At 39.6% G+C, this 18,553-nt stretch overlaps 1 protein-coding gene across 11 annotated transcripts in view; it reads right to left on the bottom strand.

The window, feature by feature from the left end:
• rapgef2b (Rap guanine nucleotide exchange factor 2b) overlaps positions 1-18,553 on the bottom strand; it is a 91,154-nt gene that overhangs the window by 11,635 nt on the left and 60,966 nt on the right. For 6 of the 11 annotated variants that reach the window (XR_013295535.1, XR_013295533.1, XR_013295539.1 and 3 more), the window contains 14 exons: positions 16,380-16,511; positions 11,859-12,036; positions 9,716-9,852; positions 9,080-9,238; positions 7,736-7,888; positions 7,493-7,657; positions 6,578-6,685; positions 6,302-6,505; positions 5,284-5,392; positions 4,065-4,347; positions 3,251-3,408; positions 3,145-3,159; positions 2,294-2,534; positions 644-1,033 (listed from right to left, as the gene is read on the bottom strand). Coding sequence is in view for 1 of the 11 variants with exons in the window: in XM_077577754.1 (XP_077433880.1) it covers positions 644-1,033; positions 2,294-2,534; positions 3,145-3,159; positions 3,251-3,408; positions 4,065-4,347; positions 5,284-5,392; positions 6,302-6,505; positions 6,578-6,685; positions 7,493-7,657; positions 7,736-7,888; positions 9,080-9,238; positions 9,716-9,852; positions 11,859-12,036; positions 16,380-16,511 (2,432 nt within the window). In the remaining 10 variants the exon portion in view is untranslated. Of the gene's footprint in view, positions 1-643; positions 1,034-2,293; positions 2,535-3,144; positions 3,160-3,250; positions 3,409-4,064; positions 4,348-5,283; positions 5,393-6,301; positions 6,506-6,577; positions 6,686-7,492; positions 7,658-7,735; positions 7,889-9,079; positions 9,239-9,715; positions 9,853-11,858; positions 12,037-13,345; positions 13,503-16,379; positions 16,512-18,553 lie in introns of those variants that run through there. The other 5 variants (XR_013295534.1, XR_013295536.1, XR_013295541.1 and 2 more) reach the window with 3 other exon arrangements.

Here is an 18,553-nt window from a genome sequence, read left to right as displayed (position 1 = left end):
TGTATGCTCCAACATAAAAAAAAAACATATAAATACGTTTTGGGGACCATGGCAATATTTTAAATAGAACGCGTTTATACGTTTTGGGGAGTAAATGAGTTAAGTAGCTAACCACCAACTGATCAAGTAACTAACTAAAAAAAAAACTGTCTGGGTAACTATCAACCAAAGCCAGATAATCAAGTGATTAAAAAAAAAAACTAGCCAGAAAACCAACCAAGTGACTAAGCAAAGTGATTCGATTACTATGACAAAATTAACTGACCAACGTATTAATTGATTCTTATCAATCAACTGACTAGGTAACTAGCAAACCAACCAATTCCAGTCGCATTTTACCATTCAGGCGGCTCACCAACAAGCCAGCCAACTGAGCAAACAAATAACCAATTAACCAACCAACCAGCCTCATATGCAATTAAGTTAACTTAAGACTAACTAATCAACTAAGAAACTGGGGAACAATTTATACAGCAACAACCAAATGCCTAATCAAAAAACTGACTTAAAAACAAGCAACTAACTCATTGACTGACAGGGTAACCAACCAATCAAATAAAAATGACTTATGCAACAGCTAACTAAGCAACTACCAAAACCAGGCCAGAGGTCACACACACACATAACAAGTGGCGCGTCTAACCTGATGATGGCAAACATGGAGTTGAAGTTCTTGCACTCGCGGCAGTGCAGCGCGATCTTGATGAAGTGCTTGACCGTCTTCATGCGCTTGAGCTGGTTGGACTCTCGCGTGACCTCGGAGGCCACCCAGAAGGTCTCGTGGTTGATGGCCTCCTCGAAGCGCTTGAGGCTGGCGGTGCCGGCGCCCGCCCGGGGCCGCAGCTTGAACAGGTCGTCGATGTACTCGGTGGGCTCGATGGCGCAGAAGAGCTGGAAGGCGCGCATGGACAGCTGCGTGGCCACCTCCACCGTGCTCAGCTGCAGCAGCGAGATCTGACCCTCGCGGAGGAGGTCCTGGGCGTCCTCGTCCGAGCACAGCGTCTCCGTCTCCATGTTGCTCTTCAGGTAGTACCTGGTTGGTTGTGCAAAAAATGGTGACGTATTGTCTACAAAATAGACTACAAATTTCTACGTCTTTTGTTCTAAAGTTCAGTTTGGACCAACAAACCCTTGTTTTTTTGTGTGTGTGTGTTTTGGATAAAAAGAGAAAAAGAATGTCAACAAATTTGAGAAGATTTTCATTTAACCCCTTCGGACCCTTAGATGATTGCATTGGGCATGACATATTTGCCTGTCTAAACCAATAAAACGCATAATTTGGATGATGTCAACACTTCCAGGTCATGATTGGATCCTAGCTAACCAATCACAATCGCAAGTTGATTTGCATGATGTTCATGTTAAAAACGATACATATAAGCTTGGTAAGTTTACATTACAGCCATATTATCCTGGCGTCCACTATAACAAATAAAAACATAAGATAACGCCCTCCCCCCAAAAAAATTCCATGTTGTTCCTATGTGGGAAAAGAGTCAAAATCAGCAAAAACAACAAAAATAATAATAATTTGGCCAGCAGAAAAAATGCGTGTCTGAAGGGGTGAAATGTAATTTTTCTACCTATAGCTAACCAAAAACCACAAATTAGTAGTTTTCCTTTTTAAAAAAAATGCTTTAAATATGTCTGTTTCTAGGTTTAAAGTAGTGGAAATAATCTTAAGAGGACATTTTTTGCCAAATATTGATCGTTTTCATTAGTATTTTATTTCTATTTTTTTTCCAGGGTTCAGACAAAACAAAGATCAAAAAACATTTGAAGACAATCTTCTATCTTTGAGTTGTCTTTTTTTTTGTAACACACTAAATATAATAATTTCCATGTTTCCGATTAAGAGAAATAAAACTAAAAACACGGAGTAAAATAATATGTTTTAGCATAAATGATTCAATCCCTCATTTTTATTTGGAAAAAAACAAGTTTTGAATAAAAAATAAATAAATAAATAAATAAATAATTAAATGTACAAACACGACATTTTAGGAGATACACACTTACTGTTAATATTGAGATCATTTCAATCCCTAAAACGGGTTGATTTAGGGATAAAGATCATATTTTGTATGTTTCATAAAAAGTAAACACTAGAAATTAATGAGGATATTCCTGCCTTTTTTAAATCCAGATTATGTACACTTGTTTATATTTTTGTATTTATTTTTAGGGGAAAAAATGAAAACCTATTTTCAAATAAATAAATAAATAAAATTAAACAACAACAACAACCAAATAATACACCATCCACACAAGATTGGGATGCGCGAATGTATACCTGCCGCTCAGCTGTATCCTGTCCGCCAGCTTGGAGAGCTGGTCGGGCAGCCGCCGCTGCTTAATGACGCCTTCAGGTGTGACCGACACCTCGCACAGCGAGTAGGCCTCGGGCGCTGCTGTGAGCGCAAACTCCCGGATGGCCTGGGCCACCACCTCCTTGGCCGTGGTGTCCTTGCCGATCATGATGTAACGAGACTGCTGGTCCGCCTTGAACACCCGCAGCACCTGGTCGGACATATCTGCGGGCAGAGAGATTTGGATTTTTCATTGTAAAAAAAAACGTGATGGTTGTAAAGTCATGGATGGATGTTACCAGCAGAGGGTGCTGTTCATTTAGGCTAGCTGTCTGTAAATAAGCTGTGGTAAAAAAACTGTTAACAAAAGTAATGCAAGTGCACTAAAATGTACTAAAGTGCAGCAAAACAATGTAAAAAAAATGACATGTAACTTTCACCAGTGTCAACTAAACGAACCAACAAAACCCAGAATATAAACAAAGAAATGATCTATATCGTGTTTTCACCAAGTGCGAGTGGATCTGGAATGTAACGACTACGATAAATGAAGACTTGGTAGATTTCGATTCATGCTTCTCATTGCGACCATCCAAGCAAAGAACTTTTGCCCTCCACAAGCATCCCAGCATTCCTTGTGATTCAATTGATTAGTGTGATTAAAGAGACGCAAACAAACACCCACAGGAGAAGAAGCAGGTTGCTGCTTGACTTGATTAGCCCCAGTGAACACACACAGGCTTTACTGTAAATTAGCAATAACAACTAATGACCGTCAAAGGTGCAATTGTGCCCAGGGTAAAGGAAGCGATCACGAGGTACACAAAGTACTTACTCAGGTTGACCGGCACTGGAAGAACACAAATAACGTGATGGTAAATATTAGTGCAGCTTAGCTGTTTTTTTAAAAGTGGAGTGGGATTACCGACGCTAAAGCTCACCGGGCTGGTTGTTGAAGTCCAGGATGCGGTGGTGCGACTGGAGTAGGTCGGGGTTGGACGACGACAGGTTGCCGCTGACGGGGAGCGCCGGCGGGATTTGCTTGGACTGCTTCATGCCCACGATGCTGTCGTCCTGCGACTGGCCCACGCACACGTCGCTGCGGCACAAAGACGCAAAGTTCATGCATGAATATAATATCAAGTAACCAAGTAAGTATTAAAAGTGGGGGGTAAAAGTCAAAGCATAACGTGAAAAAAATTGAATTAAAAGATAACACCTACATGATATTCAATGTATAGAAAATGTAAGAAACAAAATTGGACGCATTATTTCGTTATTCTTTTTTTAATTCTTTTTTGAGAATCTTCTGTAGTTGCTTTTGTGGTAGTGACAAAAGCACAATCAGTATTTAATAATTTGGTCACATTTCTCCAGAAGATTAAATGAATAAATAAATAAACTCATTTGGTCACAAAAACGTATAAATGTGTTCTATTTTAAATGTGTTAAATGTCCCAAAGACGTATTTATACGTTTATGTTGTTGTTTTTTACGATAGAGCATACAGAAGGCTTTGATGCAGCCTCTCAACTGCAGATAACGGTTGAGAAAATGGTAGTTATTACAAAAACGGCCAGCAGGTGGCAGCAGATCAAGAGAGATCAACCAGGGCCATGTTGAAAAAAGCTAATTTACCAAATATTCTAATGTTAATTGCTAAAAAACAGAAACAGATAGAAACATACTTTTTTTCCTGATGAAAAAAGAGCAGGACCCACCTAAAATAAAAAAAAATGCACCATGTCCACTTACTTGTAAGGTTTGGGAGGCAGGATGCTGGTGAGCGTCTTGTCAAAGATCTTCTTGAGCTTGTTGCGTCCGCCCACCGAGTTGCTCTTGACCTTCTTGCTGGCCTTCTCCAGGCCCATCACTTGCTCCACATCTACCGCCAGGTCGGGTATGGAGTAGCGGCTGGCTTTCTTGATGTCGCCGATCTTGGGCAGGTGCGGTGCGCCGTTCTTCCGGTCGTGCTCGTCCTCGCCGTCCACGTCGCCGTGGAGCTCCTGCTCGGGCCTGGTTAGCAGCTCTTTAAACACTGCATGGGGGTGGGTAAAATAAGTTGGAATGATGCTACGCACGCCGGCTAAATTCGGGGCAGCCATTTTGTAAATTATGGAATTTTTGCCACGGAAATATTGGACAAGTTTGTGAATTTTCATAGAGGTAATTACAGTGAACCCCCCAGTATTTGTGGGGCATAGGGACCCGCAAAAAGAATTTGTAATTATGTATAGATGGCAATGTACTTAAAACTAACAAACACCATGCTTCTAGCATATACACCATCATGAACCCATGTTACATAAACGACTGTGTTGTGTAGTTGAATTGATTTTGATGAATAAATACCACAAGATGAGATCTATTAGACAAGGCTGTGGCCGGACTAAATCAAGTTCAGCAAAAATGGTGCTAAATAATTTTTTTCACACTATTACATCACCTTCCCAAACTTTTTCTCAAATGTGTTAGAACAACAAGTAATGCAATATATAAACTGATGAGCGAACCAAGTAGTTAATAGGTGGAAATGAATCCCCGCGCAATTCTGCACCGAATCCTTACAGCTACCCGTTTAACAAAACAGGCTTACAGAAATAGATTTAGCCTATCTAACTATTGTCACTATTTTTTGTGTAAAATAACAGATTTTCACTTTTGAAGTGACAAAATACTAAGTAGCAAGAGGTGGCGTTTTATAGTAATTCTCAGACAGTTGAGCATATAATAAGAGTTAATAGATTTGTTCCCACGCACACTGTCAACGTCATTGAAACAGATCAATAGTATTGATTTGTAAAAAAAAAAATAAATAAAAAAATAATCTTAAATTGATCATAAGTTTGGGCGCACAAGTTTGCCTCCCGAGATGTTATGCATTGCAAGTGGAAATCTTATCGCATCCTGAGATAACAGCTATCAATAAGCTAGCAAAAGCAAAATGATGTCAGTGTGTGTGTGTACATTTTACCTAAAAGGTTGGTTTTCACAGTTATGGACAAGTGCGTGTTGTTCTTCAGAATCTCGTTGGCTTTGCTGAGTTGGACATTCTCAAAGTTCTGCCCATTCACCTCCAAGATCTTCATGGCAAGGAAAACAAGACGAGAGCACTCAAGTTAAGACCAAATCGAAGATACGGCTTGTATAATAAAAGCTTCCCTCCCGCATCTGCAGTTGAGGGAGACAAAGCGCTCCCAGCCACTATTTACAGACATGTCAGATTTGTGATGGAACAAAACTACAACAAAAAAAAGCGCTAGCTGGTGGCAACAGGCGGTTTGTTAGCTTTCCCCTCAAAGCTGGACTTCACAAGCACTTTTCACACTTGCCGATGTTCTGAGCTTCCAGCTAAAGTCTCCTTAATCCTGGAAAACCATCTTGAGAGTGTCTGAATCTGCGCTAAGTCTCGTCCAATCCAAACATCCCCTGCAGCTCTGCTTTCCGCTCGCTCTCCTATTTTTGCCCGCTAACTAACTAACACGCTCCACCGGGAGTCGGTCCCGACGTTCTTATTAGTCGGAGGTGAAGTTTAGTCATCCGCCTCCGAGCAACCGTCCTTGGGCAGGGAGCAGTTGCTGTGTAGGCTAGTTGGCTAATTGCCGTTGTTAGTGCGTTTACTGGCCCGAGAGGAGCACAGGATCTGGAGGGGGTGCGAAAGAGGCTTGTTAGCACACTATGTTTGATCAAAAAAGGTCCTCAAAAGGTGGACTCGGAATTAGATGTGGATGGTGCTTTCAAACCAGAATATATCAAAGAATCCAAATAAAATCCAAGAAAAAACTTTTTTTTTTAAGTTACTAATGCTAATTCAGTATGTTTATACTCAAGCAATCATATGATTGCAAGTGGGCAAGCGGTGGGAAAAAAACGTTTTTCAGACTTTTCCTTAAAAAAAAAGAAAAAAAAAAGAATAATATTAGTACAAAACTGCCAATCAAATGGTTGAGATTGTACACGAGGTGAGCAAGCGGTGCGTAATTCCAAGTTACCTGATCTCCTCTCTTGAGCCCTGCCTCCGCCGCCTTGCTGCCGGCCTCCACCGCGTCGATGAAGACCCTGAAGCCTTTGTCTTGTCCTCCCAGCAGGCTGAAGGCGAGGTCGGCCTCCCTGGACGCTTTGGTTAGCGTCACCAGGCGAGGTTTGGCTTTGGCGGCGCACGCGATGTTCAGCAGTCGCAGGTGGCCGCACATTTTCTGAAGTGACAAAAGGTAACGTGTGAGGACGGAGCGACTCACTTATTATCACCTGACTTTTTTGGAACGTACTTCTCTCTCCAGGTTGTTTTCAAACTCCTCCAGGAAGTGAGTCATGGCGGCGTCACCTTCAAAGTCGTTGAAGTGGTTGTTCACCCACAGCAAGACCACCCGTGTCACCTGAGCAAAAACGCATTGTAATAATTTAAAAAACATACAAAGAAATATTTCTTCAGCTGTTTTTTCCCTCTAAATTACCCCCCCCCCCCAAAAAAAAATCACACATTTCTGGATTTTTTTCTTAAACATGCATTTCTACCATATTTCAATTGTTATACTTTCACAATTTAACAAACAATTTAAATATTTATTTACACATCTGGATTTAGTGATTGTTCCCCCGAATTCACCCCAAATTTAGTTTTTTTTTTCTTTTTTTTTTTACTGAATTTTAATGTAATTACTATTGTTTTTTTTTACTAAGTACTTCTGAACATGTATTTTAAAATGTCAATTTCCCCAAAAACATTTTTGTTTAAAATTTAAATTTTAAAAAAAATCTTCAAATTTTCTTATATACAGTTCATATTTTTAACTTAAAAAATTATATTATCCACTGAACAAGTGTCTTAGTAAGCTGCAATAATATTCGTCGGTTCTTTGAAGAGAATAATATAATAGTAATATACTATTGTCTGTCTACATGTGTTGCTAGCATTTGTGTTCAAATGTCTACTGCTTCAAGGGTTTTCTTATACCAGCGCAACATTGAAGCTGGTTTCATTAGCCATTTGCATCACGTGTTCACATTAAGATAGCAGACTTCGAAAGTCAGCAAGTTTGCTGCCACCGTTCAGTGCTCAAATTTTAGCTCGAAACTCAAGACCAAAAAAAAAAAACAAAACTAATTAAGTTGGATGACTTGTAAGTTACAGAAGGTACCGCTGCGTTAATAGCGGCACATTGAGCTATTTTGAGGTTGCATACCTTGTCCCTGAGACTGGGGTCGTGGAACCACTCCAGCAGCTTCTTGCCCACCACCATGGGGCTGGATAGGAAGGTCCTGTACGTCAACAGGAAGTCCTCGATATAGGTGGGGTCCACCACCGAGTGCTCCTCTACCAGGTGCATGGTCAGACGTTCCGAAGTGCCCTGGCCGGAGCAAGCATGGCGGTGTTATAACAAAGAAAACCAACAATCAAAATGGCGGCGGTGTTGCTCAGTAGTCACCTTGATGACAATGTGTCCTTTCCTGGTGCCGGTTCGGTCCAATTCTCGGTGCTCCTTGACCATGACGATCTCGCCTTCCTCCTCCACCTTCTGCATGTTCTTCTCCACCTGGTTCAGGATGCAGCAGTAGTCCTGCTGGGCTATGCATACAAACTACGAAAAAAAAACAACATCCAAAACAAAACATTACCACAATGTATTGTGTGGACGTTTAAGCTACACACTAGGGCTGCACGATATTGGAAAAACATGCGATATCAATATTATTGCGATATTTAACATGTACCTAAAGAAATAAAAATTGTATTATCTAACTAGACAAAGCACAATTTCTGCAGAAATTGCGTGGGAATGCTGAAAAGCTGAATGCTAAGATTTGAATGCATGTGCTTTTAAAGTAAATTGAAAGATAAATTATTTAATTATTAATTGTCATTAAATGACAAGTTAATAAAAAAGAAAACTTGGAACTGCAAGCTGTCTAAAGTGTGATTTACTCATTTCAGAGAAATTATAATCCATTTCCTGATATGATAGCCAGTTGGTATTCGAACCATCGAATGTACTAAAATGTGGTCCAAGAGGGGTTTGAACCCAAGTTCTCCGTGGCGGGAGCCAATTGCTCTAAGCACTGACCTATCTTGACCTTTTCAAATTCATGGAATAATGGCGTATTTATTTTGAAAAGTGTCATCTGATGCTGAATGGTAGCATGCATTTGGAAAGAATTTTTTTTTTATGTGGCAAAATAAGCAAGTGCAATGTTTTCTTAGTTAATTAATTGTAATGACCCTACATAATGTTCAACTATTGGTTGGTGATGCATATTTAAGTTTGCATCTGACTGGACAAATTCAGATAAAAGCATACAATTCCATATGAAACTTATTGCATGTTTTTGCGATATGCATATTATCTGGGCCAATATTAATTTTTTTAGATATATTGCCCAGCCCTACTACGCATATTTATTTACTTGATAGCGTCATCATTATGTTGATGTTCAACCCTATAGACATTTTTTTTTCTTGACATTTATTCTTGACGTTTTTACTTAACTACAGTATGAAGCTTAAAACGCTTGAAAAGGGGGTTTTCCTTTTTCCTACTCATCATTTCATAACAAGTAAGAGGTCATCCCGACCATGCGCGAAAACGCTGCTTGAAAACGGCCCATTAATTCGACTCCCCAGAGAGCGTCGCAATCGTCAACAGCGAGGGCCCCTGGGGGGGGACCGTTACGAGACGCCGGGCGAGAACATTAACTGCAAACGACCTCGGCCATTAAGGCGCCTAACAGCCGTGTAACGGGGCACGTTTGGTGGCACATGAAGGACGCGGTACCTGGCAATCGTCCACCTTGGTCTTCATAGCCCCCTTCATGTACTCCTTCTCCATGGTGGGCGACACCCCGAAGCTGTTGCCCATGCACAGGACTTCCGCGCGCCCCTCGGGGTACGTCACCTCCACCGAGCCGTTCAAGATCACCGACCAAGAGTCGAGCTGGAGACACAACATGATGCCAACATAATTAGACGCTAAGGCATCGCTAATGCTACATGCTAACCCATTCAGTGGAAACCAAATAGCAGCCATTTAACTTTGACTGAAAGAAAAAAATAAGAAAGTCAATTTTTACTCGCATGACATTTTAGGCCAAACACAATCCCCGTACTTCTATCAAGAATGTTACCATGGTGGCAGTTTGCACTGGCACGGGTCATTTCTATTACTTCCTATGTTTGAAGCATGTTCAGTCAACCCACTGACTAAAGCGCTCGGTTCTATTGTGGGGCAAAATTGTCTTCATTGAAAAAAAAAGCCCGTCTCGCTTCAGCCGCCCGAGGAGGTCCACGGGGGGGGGACGAGACGCTCTGCATTCAGCTTTAATAGAGCGGAAAATACGTACATGAAATGCGAGAAGACCAAGAAGATGAAGAGACACTTTGTTTTTTTCTTTATATAACAAAATAATCGCACCTCCTCGCCGTCGTTGAGAACGATGGTACCGGCACGCTCAACCACGGCGAAGACCATGACGGCGCACAGTTCACGCCGTACCGACATGGTCATGTTGGCGAAGGCCGGCAGCTGATGCATGAACTCCAGTAATTGCTCTGCGGGAGAAGAGATAACAAGAGTGTTTACTGCAGGGATTCTTTAAACTTTTTGGGGCTCGGGTGAAATTTGTCCGACCCCGCTTTATGCTAGCACATAATGCACAATGCTATATAATGTCTGCCGTGATGTTTTCAACCCCTTTAAACAACGGACATCTAAACAGTGAAGAACCGCAAAAGAGACAGAGGTGTATTTTCTTTATCCTCTGTGAAAAACAAATATTATTACTGCAGCTTACTGAGTGTCTTCTCTGTATATATACTGCACGTGTCTATTGGGTTTATATATTGGACGCACAATGTCTTAAGGCATGAAATCATGTATGTAGGTAAGGCAGGCACTTTCTTTTCTCTTTTTTTTTTTTAAATATAAAACATTATTTTGCAGACCACTAAGTTAGAGCTCACACTTAGAGAGCATCTGATGTAGTGGTTGACATTCCACCATCAACACAGCCGCTCTCACGTTCAACATCAATGCCATCGACGACTTGCTGGGGAGCAGAATAAGTGCTGACTCGTTACACTCTGTGACCTCACTGCAGACTTTAAATCACTGCATCGTACCATCCACTGACCATCGTCTGCTTTTAAAACGTGGACTCAATATAGTCACTATACAGAAAGGGTATGGAACTAAAAAAAGGTGTCTTATGGGCACAAGGAAAACAAAATATTACTTCGAGAGTGCAGTCATATTTCTTCAGAATAAAGACTGATTTTTTTTATGTGAGCAAAAGTGGTATATTTTTGAGAGAAGTCATAACCTTGTGAAAATAATTGAAAGCTACGAGAAAAAGAGTAATAAAAAAATAATTTTTTTGAGAAATAGAACAAATTGCTTTTTTTTCTGGGAAAAATAAGTCAGAAATGTGTTTTTATTATTTTTGGTGTTTAAGAAAAAAGTTGGACGTTTTCCAAGTTGACTTCATTTAGTTGGGCTTATTATGACTTGCAAAAATATGACTTAAAAAACAACATTATTTCTGAAAAATATGATTACTTTTTTTTTTACTTTGCAAAAATACAACTACACATACAAGAAATAAAGATGACTATAAAAAAAAATATCATAAACGAAAACAATGACTTTGCTTCCTGATCTACAAAACATCTTTAAAAAAAAATAAAAATAAAAAGAAGGATGACTTTACAAATTTGTGAGAAAAAAACCTTCATTATCAATTCTTACAATGTTTTTAGCAAAAAAAAAAATTCTTTAAAATATATATATATAAAAAAAAACATCTTTATTCTAAGTGGATTACAAAATTAGTCTTAAAATTCGCAATTACAATCTTTGGAGTTAGGACTATTTTACCATTTACCATGTGACCCTGTCCGCCATGAAACTACTAAATATATAAATATAAATAAATATCCATAAACAAATAAATAAATCTATCAATATCCAAATATTTAACCCCAAATTGTGACAATTTGTTCCACGGTTCTGAGTGAGTCCGCAGTGACAGTGTGCGGAAGGAAGCGCTTGAATGTTTGATGTGCTAGGCGAGGTGAGGCTGCAGAATGTGCCAGGAGTGACCTAGAAAAAGCCTGCTGGCATGGAGGAGGGGGGGAGGGAGGGCCGGTGGGCAGGCTGCTGCGGGGGAGATTAACCGTGGAGATGGAGGAGGAAGAGGAGGACGACGAAGAGGGCACTCGCTCTTCCTCTCACTACAACCGACGCATATCCTCCTCTTCCTCCTCTTGTCAACATTAAGCCTCTTCAAACGTGGCTAACACATCGTAGAGCCACAGCTTTGATATTGAAAAAAGTTCTGCGAGGGTTGGAGAATAAAAGGAGGGAGGTTTTCATTCTGCACACTAACATGAAAAATGTATCTCACATTAAGATTTGCATGATTTTGATAGAGAAAATGGAAAAAGAAAATAGGAAGTGTAACATCAATTGTTTTGGCTTCTTTCATTGTGATCAATGGTTTGACTTCTTTTTTTGGAGGCTCACTTTGCAGCACAAACAATGTCACGCATTGTCTCACCTATGTCGTCGTCCGTCCTGTCCATTGGGTCCTTCTCCAGGCAGTCTCGGACGATGTCGCGGCTCATGAGGGGGTCCGACGCTCGCTCGATGTCTTCTTCGTCGTCGTCCTCCTCAGAGTCGACGGCCGTTTCAGGCAGGCCGCTCAGGTCCATGTCGCCCGGTTCGTTTTCCGTGGCCTACGAGGGGGGGGGGGGGGGGGGCAAAGAAATTGGCATGGTTTTAAAAGTTGCCTGGGATTTTGGACGAGTGGTTGACGTTCTGACCAAGCAAAGCGGGAAAGCGCCACCCCGCCATCACTATCCAAGCAAGCTCACCCAAACCATCCAAAAATCAACAATGCTAAGCTAAGGCTTCCAAACAAGCAAATATTCTAAGCTATGGCAAAACTGTTGCAGAGTATAGTAAGTACAATATTGTAAAAGGGAAAAAACCCACACAAACATCAGCTGAAATTATAGAAAATTTGATAGACTGTAGATTGTAAAAATACAGCAAAAAATAAAAAAAATACTATATGCAAAATATCCAATTACAAAAAAAATCTGATGAAAAATACAAAAATATTTGACAAAATTTAGAGCAAACAATAAAGTAAGATTAGATGAAAAATATTACATTAAAAAGATAAAAATGATAAAACATTTGAAAACGAAAAATTCTGACAAACCATTCATGAATTAGACAAAAATGCCATTAGACAGAAATCCTAAGAATATAAACATTAGGACAAAAACACACCAGGTTTAAACAGGATAGGATATTAAAAATAGATTACACCAAGTATTTGTATTACAGGATTAGAAAAAAGGTACTAAAATATTAGATGCAAATACTCAACTATTAGATTTTTTTTTTTTTTAAATAATATACATTTATTATACAAACAAAACACAATTAGCAGAAAAACATAAAAAGACTAAAACAAACTTTTATAACTTTTTGTTAAGAAAAATAAAACCAAATTCAGGTAGAAAAAATAAAGTACCAACAAATGTTTAAAAAAATGCAAAAATAAAATATTTCAAAATTTTAAATTATATAAATACATAAGTACATATTAAAAACATGTAAAATTCAAAATATTACAAAAAATATTAGACAAAACAGTACAATAATATTGAATATTGTGGAGAAACACCAAAAGACAAGACAAAATATGAACTCAGAAACTCAATGCTAGGCTCCAGCTTCCGGCAAAGCAACGACTCCAAACCAAAGCAAAAGTGCGTTGCATGAAACGTGCCCCATTTCAAGCACTTTCTCAGCACACAACCACACGCCGGCTCAAGCGCTGCATGACAAACAGGCTGCCGCGCATAGAAACAAGCTAATTAACTCCCAAGCTCTTCCCGAGTCACAACCGAGCCTCCCGGCAACGTCCCGTTCTTTGAAAGCCGTGATGCAATTACTCCTGCTTTGCAGCTATCAGGAAAACAAAACAGTGGAGGAAAATGGCAGGCGCAAAAGCGTCTTCCACAAGCTCACCTCATTGGCCACGGGAGAAAATGTGGTCTTGGCAAAATGCCCGCAAAATTCCAGCGCCAGACGCATTATGGGCCCAAATCACACTTTTAAAGGTGAAGAGTACTCGAGACCTAACTCATCTTCTCGTGTCATCTTCTCCTCAAATGCGAGGCAGGAGCGCAGCAGCTCATTAATGATTCATCAACACTGGGTCGGCGAGGACATTTGGGCGTGGACCCACTGGTGGGCGGGGCTGGCCCGTGTGAGAAGTTTTATTTAAAGATGACAATTTTATATCGTGACTAAAGCAAGAACAATGGTTATGGTCGTCTGTCGTCACAATATCGCAAAAAGAAATACGTCAAAGATTTCTTAATGCGAGGCAATTGCACAATTCAGGCAACACTGTGACAACAGTGATTATGCACAAAAATCTTATATTAACCATAAAAAAAAAAAACTACAAAAAATATAAGCAAAAGAAAAAAAGACAAAATTAAGAGAAAAAATATTAGAATAAATACAAAAACCTTAGAAAAAACTATTCAAATATTCAACAAAAATATTAGGAAGCAAGATAAAAACTATGAAGTGAAAAAGACAAATTTGGGAGAAAATAGGAAAATACAAACTAATTATATATATATATATATATATATATATATATATATATATATATATATATATATATATATATATATATATATATATATATATAACCTATTATACAAAAAATATTATAATTGCATAACAGAGACAAAAATGTGCACATTTCCGATAAAAATATTTAAAACACTACAAAGACAAAGTGGAGAAAAAAAAAGCACAAATATTAGAAAACAAATATTAAGTCAACAAATAGAAACGTTACAAAAAAGTACTACCAGTCCTATAAAAATGCTACATAAATATATAATAAATACAACTATTACACAGAAAATGTCAAAATATACACAGAGAACAATTCAAAATTACTTAGAATAACACAAAATTAAACAGCATAAAAATATCAGATAAAAAATAAAGAAAAAGAGTACTATTAAGTGAAAAATAAAAACAATTTGTGAAAAATTTATTTTCGGAGCTATTAAACCCAACAGTCCAATAAATTATTCAAATCCAATCGGGAGACGAAAGCGAGTAAGAATGTAAACACCGCCTCTATCGTAAATTCAGACCAGACTGTGATTTTACAGTGTGGACAAATCATATCGTAATGTCAAGTCATTGTTGTCTTTAAACAAAGGGTGTCAGTCCATGTGTTGCGGGCCCCACCTTTTGTGTCATCCCAAATCCATTCAAACGTGCAGCCGCCAATAAAAGTCTGCTGCTGTTAATATTTTATCAGGGCTATTCTTGGATCAATGCTTTCAAAGGCCGCTTGAAGGGCCAGTGTCATCATTTATTCAGGCACGCACACGCACAAAACACACACAGTCTTGTCGTGTTGTTAACGGCGACCGTGAGAACGGGCTTCTCATCGGTAATTAGGCTTTTCGGAGCTTCCCATCCAAAAACCTCCAAAGTCAGCAATGCCTGACGAGCTAGGAAGGAAATCGCTTCACGAGCTCCCAAGAGAAACTATCAAAAATAAAAAAACACACTGCATCCAACGCATCATTTGAAACGAGTCTTGTTTTATCCGAGAGGAGACTGTGGGCAAATTCACAATTATAAAATTTAAAGACTAAGTAAAAATTGGAGGAATTTTATTAGTACATAAATCTGCATAAAATACTTATTATTTAAAAATACATATTTTCATTGTTTCTACTATTTGTTGTTACGGACTGGCTGGTTGGTGAAAGTAAACGCGGCTTATGTTCTTTAAACAACAAGCCCGTGGCTTAATTCCGTTTGCTGTGGAAATGCGCAACCAACAACACAAACGCCCCCCCGCCCCCGCCCAATTGTATCTCTTAAAATAAACCCACTGTGGGGTCAGGGGGTGATTAAGAGCAGTAATGTATTTATCAATCATTTTCTTAACTAAAATAGTCATTTGTAAACTCATTCTCTAACCGGTATACAGCCATATTTGACTTATTATTGCTTCATTCAGCAATATTTGATAATAATCCAGCAAGCACGCACAAAATAGAAAATATGTTAAATAATAGGTAAAATGTACAAGAGAGCAAAAGTTCAATACACACAAATATAACAAATAGTTGTGGCTACACAAATATTGTAACGGTTCGCCCAAAAATCCTGAAAAATATCAGAAAAAATACAAGGCGAAATCTTCAGATCTATCAAAAAAGTCATTATTGAAGAGCTCCGAAATTAAAACCAGTGAAAAGACACAAATGAACTGCAAACTGATTGTGTGTGTACAATGCGTGTCTGTGTGTTGTGTGGCTGCCAGATGGCCTTAAGATCACCGTCGCACACCGACCTGTCAAAACACACACACACACACACACACACACTCGCACACGCAATGTTGATGCTGAGTGATGGTGTGGACTCTGAAACGGAGCTCGCAAAGCATGTGACGGCGTTAAGATGCGTGGGCATTAAGAGGATTAGACGGCGCGAGATTTTTGCGCGCTTTTAAGCCGTTTTATTTACACCCGCGGGGGTGAGGATGCTATTTTTTATGTCCTATTATTAAAAAGTACCTTCCATTAATCTGTCAATTACAACTGCTGCATCAGTTACGCTCACATCTACCAAACCACAGAAAGAAGTTACACGCAAGTATGAAGTTTAAGATTGTAGTCGGTATTTCAACATTCTTCCTTGACACCAATCACTTCTTTCCATTTAGCCTGGGCTTTGGTACCACCTTGCGACATCTTAGTGCAATATTGATAGAGAACAAATATACACAGACAAAAGCCGAGCACAGAGCAAAAGGGCGTTTCCACAGAGGGGGGGAAACCCGTAAGTGAATAAAAGGCGAACCGGAAATGGATTCACTATACTTACCTTCACACAAAGCTATCGAAAAGAAACGACCAACGCATAAGTACACAGTTGGGACCGTTGTCTGGGGGAGGGCTTTTTTTTTTTTTTGCAGCGGGGTGGTCCCGTTTTCCCCGTTCCTCACCTGGTAGATATCAGACAAGCTGCTGCTTCCGGAGTCGCTGGTGATACTACATCCCGAGTGGCTGGAGGACACGTGCGTCACCTGTGGGTGCAAGCCGTCGGCCAGGTGAAGTCGGCTGAAGTCTGCGGGCAGCTGCACACACACACACGACACACACACACGGTCAGTATGACGACGCTGGCCAAAGCGAGGGACGCTATGTGAATACCGTGCTTTATGAACATCGTGCTAACCAACACAGGATCGAAGGATTCTTACATAAAAACATGTTGCCGTCCACTGAAAAGAATGAACCGAGGATGCTTGAGTTCCATTCCGAAGCTGGTGACGTAACGCAAACAATTATACGCAAATTGGAACATGCCCTAGTTTATCACTGTATTAAAGTCAGAATGTTTGTATATTTGTATGAAAAGTACTTCTAGGCCATGAATATAAATCAATCCAGTGGCAGTCATTCCTACGCCGCCTAGCCAACAGGTTCATTGAATGCCTTTTGTAACCTTCAAGATTAAGGCAGCTATTGAATATTTTGCACTATTAACATACATCAACACATAAATAAGTCTTTGGGACACTTAAAACATTTAAAATAGAACATATTTATACGTTTTTGGCAGCAAATGAGTTTAAGACAAACTGACAAATCAAACTAAAGAAGCATGTAATCTATGTAGGGTGTTTGTCATCCCACTCCAGTCCATAAGGGGGCAGTAATGCATTATCTGTTCCATTTTTAACACCTAAAAATTTGTTGTATATTGCCTGGATCCGCGCAAAATTTTTATTCTACCCCCCAACAATAAAAGAGGTAATATAACTAACATGTTATTTTTCACGTGATATAACTAGCAAGGCCAAAAAAAATGCCCTAAAGGCTAAGAGTAGCGGGTGAAATGGAGCATATGAGGAAGACGGTGGCCCAAGGAAAGGTTTTGGCCAAGGACAGACCCCCCCCCAATCCAACAATTTGGCGAGTGCAGCCAGCCAGATAATTACAGCATGGCAATTTTTTGACACCTTGCAATGATACCCAACCTCCAGTGTACCCGAGATCACTCTCTCGATAGCGCTCTTTTTTTTTTTCTTTTTTTTTACCTGTAACAAAGGTAGGACAGTGCTCATTTGTAAGGAAATGCCAGGAAACAAGTGTGAAGTTTAGTTATTTTTTACCCCCAAAAGACAAACCCATCCCGTCAATTTTCCCACCTTCTATAGCTTGTTTATTTTATTTTTTTTAGATTTAGCATGACACGCATGCAACTATTTACTCTGGAGACGTTTAGAAATTAGCGAATGGGGGTCGACCCATTTCCTGGTGCGCACATTTGAAATGGCGGGTGGTGCACAGATGTAATATTGATGGTGCGCCAACACCGCCAGATGCACAGCGGGCCTCCCTGCTGGGTATCATCTATAAGTCGGGTAAATAAAACATTGGGCGGTGTGAAATATTCATTACGCACTGACCTGGTGAACCACTTTTGAACTGTTTTTAAAATGTATTTTTAAATAGCGTAATTATATACATAGATGAAATGGTGTGGTGTTCTTTCAACCCAGCGTTAGAAATTTCCACTGGTGTTTTTTCTTTCTTTCTAAACTACCAGGATGTTACATTTTGTAATCATCCACTTGAAAAAAAAAAAAAAACTTGTCTAATTAGAGCAGAATTTTTTCAAGGCGATGCAAGGCGATGATAGCGTATGTTAGCTTGTTAGCCGCCCGCTGGCTTTAATGAGGGAACGTCCCAAGCGGATGCACAGCGTTTTCTGTGTTTGTAAATGAAAAATATGTGCAGTTAACGCTTGTATTAAAGTGTGTTATGCATGCAAAAATGTTTGCAGCCGTACAAGATGAATGCAAAGCAAAGGGCAGGCAAATGTCGGATATTCGTTTACAAGAGTTTCACAGGACATCTGGTAGTCTCTTTCACATTGCCTGGTATTAGTCATAGGTAGTTAACCTTACATGATTCTAAATTGGGGGGGAAAAAACAGTATGTTCGTGTAACTACCAACACAGTAGCACCCCGTCAAATTGTTAGCCATTAGCGGCTAACATCACAGAGGAAGTTGATGTCTAAACTAGTTAGAAAGACCGGTCGCACGGAGCTGGTCGATGAGAGTTTTTCTGACTGACTAATAATTACATCCCCCTGGTGTGGTTTCCAC

Source organism: Vanacampus margaritifer, chromosome 10 (assembly GCF_051991255.1).
Source record: "Vanacampus margaritifer isolate UIUO_Vmar chromosome 10, RoL_Vmar_1.0, whole genome shotgun sequence".
In the NCBI taxonomy this organism is placed as follows: domain Eukaryota; kingdom Metazoa; phylum Chordata; class Actinopteri; order Syngnathiformes; family Syngnathidae; genus Vanacampus; species Vanacampus margaritifer.
The sequence above is the reverse complement of the archived record's forward strand: the minus strand, read 5'-3'. Positions and strand labels throughout refer to the sequence as shown.